Below are 12315 nucleotides of genomic sequence, written 5' to 3'. Positions count from 1 at the left end.
TGTATATTATAGTTTCCAGCTTTATGTTTTTACGAGATTTCTCTGTGTGTGTCTTTGCATTTATGTGTGTTTCTTAAGCTTTTTCTTCTGTTTTGTCTTTTGTTTTTATCTTATATATACTTTTAGATATCTGTATTCTAATGAGAGAAAGAAAGGGTGTGGATTTAGGCGGGTTGGGAGGATCTGGGGTGCGTTACAGGAGGACAAACCATAATCAGATATACTATATGAAAAAAAACTATTATCAATAAAACAAAGAAATAAAGAAATCTGGCAAAAAGTAAGCTGTTCCTTGTACCTGAGATGACAGTGACCCTCTTCCGTTCATATTTAACCCTTGCATTCCCTGCTCTAACATCTGCCACCTACAGCTAGAATGAAGTATTAGTCTAGATCCTCCCGTGCATTGTAATAAACTTTTGTAAATAAGTAATGAACTTTCATATATATACTTTTTAATTGGGTGGGTGTGTGTCTGAATATGGGCATGTATATGTGAATGCAGGTGCCTAGGGAGGTCAGAGGCCAGAGGCGTACGATCCCTTGGAGCTGGAGTCAGGTGGTTGGAAGTCACTTGACATGGGTACTGGGAACTGAATTTGGGTTCTCTGGAAGAGCAGTAAGTACTCTTAACTGCTGAGCTCTCTCTCCTGCCCCTAGACTTACATATTTTAAAATAAAAAAAAAAAAAAAAAGCATGGTAAAGAAAGGGAACAGGTCATAATGACTTCTGTACCTAGTTTTTTGTTTATGGTTTTAGGGTACTGGTTCTTTTAATTTGGTGTTTAATCTTCACACCTGTTTAAACTAGGCAAGAGTAGGTTAAAAGTACCTGTACTTGATCTGGGGATGTAGGCCAGGTGATAATGCTACATGCTTAGCATGTACAAGGCTCTGGGTTCAATCACTCAGCATTGTCTACTTAAACTCATGACCCATTTATCACCACCGTAACATTTAAATTCTTTTAAGTCAGTAAGTAATTGGCTAAGATTAATTGATAAGCTCAAGCCTGAAGCTCTTAAAAAAAAAGATACAAACAATATTATAATAGTGCATTCTATTTTTTAAATCTAGCTTGCATTATTCAAGCCCTATTTCATCAAAGACTTCCTCCTGTGTGTTTATTACTTACTTAGCAGACTATTGGAATAACATATCTTATGTTACTTGTCATAAACAAACTGTAGGCTTTTATCACCAGTGTAGCTGGAAAGAGTTATGTGTGAAACCCTTGATTTATTGCTAGTTTTTAGTAAATGATTCAGAAGCCTTTGTCAGTACCGGGAAATGCCAAGACCTCAACCATCCCTGCTTGTTGTGGAATATTCCTTTACACTATGTGAAGATATTTCACTGTGGTTGGCTTAATAAAAAGCTAAATGGCCCATAGCGAGGCAGGATTTTCGGAGCAGAGAGAACACCGGGAAGAAGAAGGGGAGTCGCCAGCTGGAGACAGAGAAGCAGGAGAGCAGGGTGGACAGACAGCACATAGATGATGCAAACAAGCCTCGGGCAGCGCACAGATTAATAGAAACAGGTTAAATTACAAAAGCTAAAAACAAGCCTAGGCTATCAGCCGAGCTTTCATAAGTCTCTGTCGTGATTTGGGAGCTGGCGGGACAGAAAAGTCCACCTACCGCTCCTGGCTTTTGACATTTGCTAACATTTTAACCAAGGGGATAAGGAAATTCTTCTTTTTCTTTTTCTTTTTTTTTTGGGGGGGGGGATGGTTGTTGCTTTCTGTTTTCCTTTTGGTGTGATAAAGTATACATTTACTATTCTAAAAATGTAAGCAATATTTGATATTTACAAATGAATAGAACTAGGTACGTGTAAGTTGTACAAACTAAATCCTTCTTTCATTTATGAAATAGGACACTGACAACACTTGATATATATATAAAACACATAATACACTATGTGCTGAGTAGTTTTATATCAACTTGACATAGGTATAGTTATCTGACAGGAGGGAATTGAGAAAATACATAAGATGGGGCTGTAGGCAAGCCTGGGGGACATTTTCTTAATTAATAATAGATGTGGGAGGGCCTAGCCCATTGTCGATGGGGCCACCCCTAGGCTGGTGGTCCAGGTTCTTTAAGAAAGCAGGTTGAGTAAGGTGTGGTGGTGCACACCTTTAATCCCAGCACTTGGGAGGCAGAGGCAGGTAGATCTCTGTGAGTTTGAGGCCAGCCTGGTCTACAAAGCATGTCCCAGGACAGCTAGGGTTACACAGAGAGACCATGTCTGGAAAAAACAAACAGAAAGTAAGCAAGCAGGCAGGCAGGCTGAGCAAGCCACGAGGAGCACGTCAGTACGCAGCACCCTTCCATGGTTTCTGCATCAGCTTTGGCCTCCAGGTACCTGCCTGGTTTGAATTCTTGTCTTGGCTTCCTTCAGTGGACTCTGATTCTAGTTATGTAAGCCAAATAAACCCTTTCTTCAAGTTGCTTTTTTTTTTTTTTTTTTTTTTTCGAGACAAGGTTTCTCTGTGTAGCTTTGCGCCTTGCCTGGATCTTGCTCTGTAGACCAGGCTGGCCTCGAACTCACAGAGATCCGCCTGCCTCTGCCTCCCAGTGCTGGGATTAAAGGTGTGTGCCACCACCACCCGGCTCAAGCTGCTTTTGATCATGGTGTTTCATCACAGTAATCCTAACTATGACTAAGACAGACAGACAGACACACACACACACACACACACACTCTTTTCTTTTCCTTCCCTCCTTCTTTTTTTTGGAGAAAAGATCTCACTATGAAGCCTTGGCTGGCCTGGAACCCACTATATAGACCACGTTGTCCTCAAGCTTACAGAGAACTGCCTGCCTCTGCCGCCCAAGTGCTGGTATTAATCACATGTCATCATGTCTGGCTGACAACACTTGCATTTACAGATGCTGGGCAATCTATCTGAGAGAGATGTCCTCAATCTGTGATGAGACTTTTCCAGTTTTACCACTTATGTAAATATGTTTATCTGTGCGCACCACAAAATGACATGCTGTATGCAACACTCAGCAACTTCTTTCTTTCACCATTGCTAGGACTAAGTCCCATTGTTCCATGGTTGCTACAGTTTATTCCTTTCAGTGCTATAAATAATACATCCGTGCACACATGTACTCTATTTAATTTGTTTTCTTGCTGATGGAAATCTGGGATACATCAGTGTTTGCCATTATAATGCTGTATGACATTTGCCCAATTTGGTCTGTCCACAAATGCAGAAGTACTTCTAGCTAATTCCTAGGGAGGATGGCACAGGATATGCTAGGTCACCTGGAATTCAAGATCAATTTTAAGTCATTGTTTGTCTTCAAGTCCCTAAGTTGTTCCTATTTTTAATGAAATTCATCAATATTAGCACTGCATGAGCAATTCCATTGACTCATACCCGTGATGACAGCAGACATCTTCTGACCTCTTCATTTTTGGCAATTTCATCAACAAAAAAGGATAACTTATGGTGGCCCTCATTTACAGCACCTGATTACTAATGAGGCTGAGCTCTTTCATGTTTAGTTACCATTTGTGCATCTTCTAAATTGTCTCCTCATGTCACCTGCTCATATTTCCACTGGGATGCCTCTCTGTCACTGACTGGTGGTGTGCTCCTCCACCTACCTTAGGATGCTTTGCTAGTAAAATGCCTTGTTATTTTCTCTAGCATCTGATTTGTCTTTTGCTTTATAAATAAAAGTCCTTTGTTATAATGCAGTTAAGCTTAGTGGCCTTGTATTTCAGTTAGCACTTTTTGTGTCTTATTTGAGAACTACATCCCTGCCCAGATATCATAAGGATGCCATCCTCTATGGAGTTCTGGAAGCTTTACATGGTAGATTAAGACCTTTAGTGGACCTGGAATTGTGTTTCAGTTCACTGGAGGAAGAAGAGTCAGTGTTATTTTTTCCCACATAACTGGCTCATGTTCCAGCACCAGTTACCGGAGGCTTTGTTTCTGAATGTGCCACTAACTCTTTTAGTTTGATGGACATTTACTAGACGTTGATGTTGTACCAGGCTTGCAAGAGGTACTAAACAGAAGCCAGCATTTACCTGCTCTGTATAGTCTACATGGTGTCTGGCAAGCACCCACCAATGGCTTCTGACCTGCACTTTTTCTACTAAGAACCAGGGCTGCCTCACAGATTGTGTCAGAGTAAATCAGATGGCTTTGTATCTATACAGATGTAAAGCAGTGTTTTAAACCACACGTCAGGAGCAAGAGTGCCGTGGTTAGCTCTACGCTGAACTACAATCTCTTTCATACATTTAGTTAACAAATTCTTTATTTAGAGGTTTTGAAACATGAGTGTAAATTACTGATATTCCCCAGATGGAGATGTGACATCTTATATTTGGGCACATCCCAAGGACTCATCATCTGCTTCCTTAGCCTTCTGCTGTGACAAAATACCTGAGATAATCAGCTCATAATGATGAAAGGACTATATTATCTCATGGTGTCTTCACATGGGCAGCTGGCTATGTCACTCTTGGGGCTGTAACGAAGCAGTCTATCATGGTGCAGAGTGGAAGGTAGATGGCACCTCACAATGGGATGCAAACACAGAGAGGGGCATTTCCATGAAGGGCATGCCTTCAATGACTTAACGTCTTCCCACCAGGCTTTATCTCCTAATGGTTCTTCCTCCTGTCAACTGCCAAAGGCTGGGGCAAAGCACTCAACACGCTGGACACTGGGAGATAATTCAAGGTCCAAACATCACCTAAAGCAGTATGGCAGAAATCATGACTTGTAACCTCTACGACATAAGTGGCTTCACTGTCACTTTGATGGATCATCCCTGCTGGAGGGCTGAGTCTCTTGCAAAGAAGCCCTAACACCTTGATCTGCCATGCAGTAAGAAATACTCTGATAAACTTCAGAAAGAGACCACGTGGAGTGTCCTGTGTAACTGGCCAAACTGTGTCTCATCAAATGCATGTGTAGAAGCTGTGACCCCTGTGTGGTTGTGTTGGGAGATAACTGAAGTTAAATGAGGTCACAAAGCTGTGATCTTAATCTGAAAAGGCTGGTGACCTTGCATTAAAAAGAGCAGATACTCATCTCATGCCTGGGCAAGCACTGAGTAAAGGCCACGTGAGTGCTGTGGAAAGGCAGTGTGCAAGCCACTGAGCAAAGGCCACGTGAGTGCCATGGAAAGGCAGTGTGCAAGCCACTGAGCAAAGGCCACGTGAGTGCTGTGGAAAGGCAGTGTGCAAGCCAGAATGAGAGCTCTCACCTCAGACTTCCTTAGACTTCCACAGCCCAAGCTGACCCAGACAGTTTGAGCTATGTAAAGAGAGAGAAAGATACTGTGCTATCTCCAAGCAAGCCACTTCAACCCCGGCCACCCCCAGCAAGGGTGTACTGAGCATCTAACTCAGAACTGACCAGCAGACTTCCTCCTGAAATCCTGGTCCACAGAAACTGAGAAAATGAAATGACTGTGGACCTTTCCGAGCACTTTGATTGTGAAATATAATTTCACATTTCTCCCATCCAGGTATTAACCCTGTTTAGCTTAAGAGATCTGGTAAGTTCAGTGTGGTCAGAGTAGTCTGTCTGTGGACCATAATCTCACCTTCTGTAGCCCCAGCTGTCCTAAGAACTCACTCTGTAGACCAGGCTGGCCTCGAACTCACAGAGATCCGCCTGCCTCTGCCTCCTGAGTGCTGGGATTAAAGGCGTGCGCCACCACTGCCGGCAATTTCACATTTCCATTCATTAATTTTAAGTGAAACAAACTGACAAGATAACATCTAGTATCCGGTTACTTTCTGGACAACTCAGTATGATAAGACTAGCTTCATTTGGTAAAGTAAGCCTGAAATCGATGACTCTGAAGTATTATAACTGTCATTTCTGTAGCTTTGTCTTCTGTGTCACAGTACGGCTGCCCTGTATCCTTTACAGCTAGAGCATTCGGGATATGTCTAATTTTGTCCTTATCTATAAATGGGATGATATTTGTATTTTTAAAGCACCCACCCTGGTAGAAAACTGACATTGATAATTGTAGCTTTTAAAAAACACTGCCTATTTGTCCTGGAAGGTTTTTAAAAGTAACTACATTTACCTAATGCAATGAGTCTCAAAAACAAACACAACAGTTAGGCTTTATTACTCTGATACAACCTTAGCACACAGCAGAAGATGCTAAAAATATTCACACAGCCATCACCAAGTACAAGTAACTACTCAGTTAGAAGGAGGTGATAACTGTGGAACCAAACCTGGAACATCTTACATTGTTTCAATGAAGTCTAAACAAGCCAGCCCAACCTGGGTGTTGGTGGTGGCAGTGCACGTCTTTAATCCCAGCACTCAGGAGACAGAAGTAGGAGGATCTCTGTGAGTTTGAGGCCAACCTGGTCTCCAGAGTGAGTTCCAGGACAGCCAGGGCTACACAGAGAAAAAAAAACTCCCCAAAACAAAAAACAAACAAACCAAAACCAGCCCAAATAAACATACAAATTCCACGGATGCACTGGTGACTAACAGGTCAGTAGGGAGCTGCCAGTCCATGCTACAGGTGTCATCTGCTCTCAAATGGAGTGGAGATGGGTCCCAACACAAATGTAAAAGTAGGGTAGGGATCTAATGTGACAACCTTCTGAATCTGGGTAACACCCAAGAGAGCCAGAGAGGGAGCAAAGTGAAGGAAAACTTTACTCCAAACAAGAACCTACTTATGAAGGTCTGGGAGTGTAGCTCAGTGGTAAGGTGCATGCCTGGCAGGGAGGCCAGGGTATGATCCCTTGTGGTGCCAAAGGAGGGGGGCAGTAATTTAGACAGTAAGGAATATCATAAACTTACTTTCATTTGTTATTTTTATAGTGCCAAAGAAGAACCATATTGATGATTATCAACTACAGAGCGGAAAAATGATCTCGGGGCTTGAGAAACTAGAGAGCATGTGCATTTCACACGCCAATCACAGCGGCATGTTCTGTCAGGAGCTGCAAATTAAACAGCAGTTAACAACAAAAACCAAAACCTTATTTCAATTCTTGTCATAAAAAGAAAGTTTTTATATTTCTGACTTTGTAAAAAGAAACATGCCTAATAAAACCCAAATGTAGCCGGGCGGTGGTGGCGCACGCCTTTAATCCCAGCAGTCGGGAGGCAGAGCCAGGTGGATCTCTGTGAGTTCGAGGCCAGCCTGGGCTACCAAGTGAGTTCCAGGAAAGGCGCAAAGCTACACAGAGAAACCCTGTCTCGAAAAACGAAAAAAAAAAAAACAAAAAAACAAAACAAAAACAAAACAAAACAAAACAAAAAACCCAAATGTGAAATTTCATTACTTTTCAACAGAATGCTGGGAAATGTCAGGAAAGTAAGAATTTGAAGCAAAGGCATGCTTATAATGCTAGCAGGCAAATGCCCATCAGTGATGAGACATCAAAGGCATTCAAGGCAATTCACCTACAACACTCATTATGTGGAATTTATGAGTCCTGGAAACGTTAATGAGAAATGTAGAACAGCTTTGGCGTATCAGCAGTATATTATCAACACTGTTGTGGGATATCTGTACACTGTGTGAAAATGTATTTGCTGTAATTGGTCTAATAAAGAGCTGAATGGCCAATAGCTAGGCAGGAGGTATAGGTAGGACTTCTGGGCATAGAGAGGAATTAGGAGGAGATAATCGAGAGGTAGAGAGATGCGGAGACATGGAGAGGAGACAGGAGGTTACAAGATGGGAGAGAGGTAAAGCCACATGGTAGGACATAGATTAATATAAATGGGTTAATTTAAGTTATAAGAGCTAGTTAGGAACAAGCCTAAGCTATAGGCCGAGCTTTCATAATTGATGAGAGGACTCTGTGTCATTATTTGGGAGCTGGCTGGTGGAACAAGAAAAGACTTGTTACACAATACTAAAGTCCAGACCACAAGATCCTCAGATAACAACCCAATTTCATTTGCATCTAACTGATTTGGTCTAATATAAGCCTTGCAATAGTTTGGAAAGTCAAAGAGGTTTCTCCATTGAGCTACCAAGTTCATGAAGGCTAAAAAAGCTTAGATTTATGGAGGTGCACCTTCTACATTCAGTCTTTAATTCTAAGTGAATGCAATTAACAACTCAATATAGATGCAACTGATATAAAACAACACTGGAAATAATTACTGTAATTGCTGGAAACAAACTCTAGGAAAATTCAAGTACTTTTTACTCTTGATCAAAGGTTCTCACCTTTTCCTCTTTTATTAATAAAGGTTAAAGCTAGGGCCCTGCACATACACACGCCTGCTCTACCATGATATGTACCCAGCCCCCAGGTTCTTACATTTAAAAAATGTGTATGTTTGTGTGTGCTTGTGTATGTGCATGCTGGTAGACTACGGTGGCCAGCAGAGGGTTTGGGTCTCCTGGAGCTAGAATTACAGGCCGCATGTGAGCCACTCAGTGTGGGAGCTGGAAACCAAACGGGGCTCCTCTGCAAGAGCAGCAAGTACTCTCACCTGTGGAGCCTTCTCTGTAGCTCCAGGTTATTCTCGTTATGAACTTTGTTCTCCTTCCTTTCCAAGGACTTATTCTAATTGATCACTTACTTGTAAATGAACAATTCTCTGAAACACATCTTCTCTCATGCTCATCTCAATATCAAAACGAGAAAGCCGTTTGTCTGCTTCCGTGCTCGCGGCCCGCACTTCTCTGTCAGACGACACGTGCTGAGGGAAGTCCAGCATGGTCCTCTCCACTGTTGAGTAAGAAGAGACCGTGAACACCACAGGACCTGTCAAACTGACAGGAGGCCAAACGTCTCTCTTTGAGATGAAGAACGCTGAGGAAATGTTCTCATTTTGTGCTCTCTGCAAAGGCTCTCAATACTATCAAAAGCAAAAGCAGTCCTGGATGTGGGAGTTGGCTGTTCACTTGGCATCACTGTGAACACGATAAGGCTGTGCACTCGGCGCTGATAAAGTACATTCAGGGCATAACTGATTAACTGTGAATTACAAAGACACAGTTCCTATACATAGCTGTCATGATCTGGGAAGGGAGGGACCTGGGGCATAAAGATGGATGGCAGAGCCTGTGGGGTGTCAATGAGAGGGATATTGGCTCAGAGGCAGCAGCTCCCAAAGGGCTAGGGCACTAGGCAGTATGCTCTGGAGAACGACTCTAGAAGAGGAAGGGTCTGTTGTGTTCTGGAAAAACAAGAGACTGAAAGCAGGGGACCCCGCTGGGACACCGGATGTTTACAAAACAAGCCAATCGATGCAGCAGGAAGGGGTTTATATAAAGAAGTTCTTAATCATTTCCCCTACTACAGACTCCTTGCAGAATCTAATCTAAGTTATAGGCCCCACTCAAAATGCACATATCAAATAAAAAATTCTAGATAATTCTAGATAGATCCAGCAAGCGGCTGGGTGCTGTGGCTATGCCTGTTAAAGATGATGGTAATGGCCTGCTCTAGTCTTCACTGTTAAGTCAGTTGTTGGGTTATACATTAATGGGGCACAATTAATATTAAATTCTGACATTAGTGAGCAGCTGTAACTACAGACAGTGACAGCTGTGGTCACACTGTGACAAGGGATACCCCTTACTACCTTCAGTATTGTGTTTGCTCTGAGATAGTCTCACTCTCTAGTCCAGGCTGGCCTTGGACTCTCATTCTCCTGCTTCAGCCTCCTGAGTGTTAGCACACAGGTATACCCTGCTATGTCCGGGGTTACCATCAGAATTCTGCCTGTTTATAAACTGGTAAAAATTACACAAACAATACAGAGCAGACACAGAGCCATCCTTTCCTCAGGAAGGAACAGTGCAGGCAAATACTGCCACACTCACAGCGGTCCTCTGCAAACACTACTACCAGTAAAGCTACTAAAAACACGGCAGAAAGAGCAGAATAAATGAACAGTTTCTACAATTAAGCCACACTCCCAGCCCCACAATACACAGTTGTAAAAAATCAACTTCTGTAATTATATTTTAGCCCTTGACTTTGTGTGTGTGTGTGTGTGTGTGTGTGTGTATTTGGTAATTAAGGGAAAGGTGGCACAGATTAAAATTTCCATACATAGAGCACTGTTTTAGAGCTACAGGTAATATAATATAGTTACAATTTCTGCTTACTAAAAAGCAATTAAAGTTTCTCAAGAACCTAAATGGGTAACAACATAAAGCGCAGGAGCCTAAAACTGGAAACAATCCTGAACAATACACAGAAGACCGTTTCCTTCCTTCCTTTGCCACAGAACCTGGAAGCAGACTTCCATTCCCCCTGCCAAGCTATAAACAATGCTGTCTGTGCCCAGGGCGGACACCAGACGAATAAGACTCACAGCTACTGTAGCATACCCCAGAACAGGCAGTTAAGAGAATTAGTTTTGAGAAGTCTACTCTCTCAGAGGCTTGATGGCTAACTGTAAAGATAAATTTATGGAGAGCAAGAACAAATATCGCAAACTTCTAGACACATTTAAAATACTCAGTACTGGGGAAACCCAGGACTCCAGAGAAGTCTTTACATGAGTTTGTGCTCCTCCCCCTCACGGTTTTCCTTCCTTCCCCATCAAATGCACACACTCTTAGGCTGACACACTAGCCTGCTGAGGAAAAGGAACTGAGGAAGAAATGAGAACTTGAGCCAAGAACAAACCTGTGCTGCTGGAAAAACCCTGCGTAACGGGGACCGGCGGCCATGCCCGTGACTGACAGCAAGGACCAGGTAGATCCTTCACTCCGGAGTTTACAGTTAGGCCTTAGAAGATGCAGTAGCCACTAACCGGAGTGAAGAGCTTGGTAGTAGGGATAGATATGGAAGCCAATACAGAGAGAAGAGCGAATACCCGAGGCCTAACGACAATGGTGTGCAGGGTGGGGTAATTAGGGGCTAGCAGCAGCTCGTCACTAGAGCTGTGCCGGTTTTAGACAGCCTTCCAGTTTCCAGAACACATACAAGTATTTATGATATCCAGTTTGCATACAGAATTTTATATGCACAATTTTATACATAATATACAATTATATATATATATATATAAAAAATATACAAAATTTATATACATAACTTAAGTGAAGCCTGGGTACACAGCCAAGGTTGTTTAGTCATACTTATCCTACAGAAATCTGCCCAATTCCTAAGAAGTAATCAAAGTGAATTTTCATTTGTATAAGTCGAAGGACATGTTTAAAACAACACAGATGAAGACAGAGAAATGAATAAAGAAAAATCAACTGTGAACAGCCCGCCATCAAGACACTAATCGTTGGGATGAGTGGTTTCTTGTGCCGAGTCGGAGGCCGTTGAGGATGAGACTAACCATGAAGTTGGCCAACTGGCTCACGGGCCTCCACAGCAGGTAGCCTCACCTAGTCAACTGAGGGCCTGACCAGAACAAACACTGAAGTCCAGTCTTCTAGGAGGCTGTCACACACAGCTCCTCCTGGGTCTTGGGACTGCAGGCCCACACTACATAGCCTAGCCTTGCTACCTTCCACGCTTATGTGAGCTGGCTGTCCCAGAGAGAAATCTCTCCACACCCATGCATAGACCCGATGGCTCTGCTCCCTGGAGAATCACGACAGATACAACATCATTAACACTGTCTTGCAGTTTTCCTTCTGTGTGTGTTTTCTGTTGTTGTTGTTTTTGAGATGAGGTCTTAGTCTATAGCCACACCTAGCCTTATACTTACTACACAACAATAGCTGGCCTTAAACTCTCAGCAATCCTCCTGCCTCAGTCTCCCAAAGGCTAGGATCACAGGTTCCTTCTGTATGTTTTTCTCCTATGCTGTGATATACTCTTTCTAGCCATGATTTTAATGGCTACAGGGAGTTACAAAGGATGGATGTTTCATCATTTATCCAGCTACCAAACCGTGACTCTAATTCTACAATAATGTGATTATCAGCTGCCATTTAGAGCGTGTGTCGGAGCCTTTGTTATGAAACAGTATCTGTTTATACATTAACTTGTATAGGAATCCAGCCGTTATTATTTCACTGGAATGAATTTCCAGATGTAGAATTTCTGGGTGAGGGTACGAGACTCTTGGTAGTTCTGATGTGCAGAAAAGAGAGCGCACATTGCAGGGTGAGAGAGTTCACACTGCAGGGTGAGAGAGTGCACCGTGCAGGTAAGGTGAGGAGTGTGCACACCGTGCAGGTGAGGAGTGTGCACACCGTGCAGGGTGAGGTGAGAGAGTGCACACCGTGCAGGTGAGGTGAGGAGTGTGCACACCGTGCAGGTGAGGTGAGGGAGTACAATAACCAACCCCGTGTGTGAGAGTTAATTTCTTGTAAACTGGATAACTGACTGTCCGGACAAAAAGGG

The 12315-nt window shown here is 42.9% G+C and overlaps 1 protein-coding gene across 1 annotated transcript in view; it reads right to left on the bottom strand.

The window, feature by feature from the left end:
* The window catches only part of Nln (neurolysin), a 98592-nt gene that overhangs the window by 47101 nt on the left and 39176 nt on the right, over positions 1–12315 (bottom strand). The window contains exon 3 of the mRNA XM_059276460.1: positions 8573–8721. Coding sequence (XP_059132443.1) covers positions 8573–8721 — 149 coding nt within the window. The remainder of the gene's footprint in view (positions 1–8572; positions 8722–12315) is intronic.

Source organism: Peromyscus eremicus, chromosome 11, assembly GCF_949786415.1.
Source record: "Peromyscus eremicus chromosome 11, PerEre_H2_v1, whole genome shotgun sequence".
Taxonomy (NCBI): domain Eukaryota; kingdom Metazoa; phylum Chordata; class Mammalia; order Rodentia; family Cricetidae; genus Peromyscus; species Peromyscus eremicus.
Note: the sequence above shows the minus strand (reverse complement) of the source record. Positions and strands in the feature narration are given on the sequence as shown.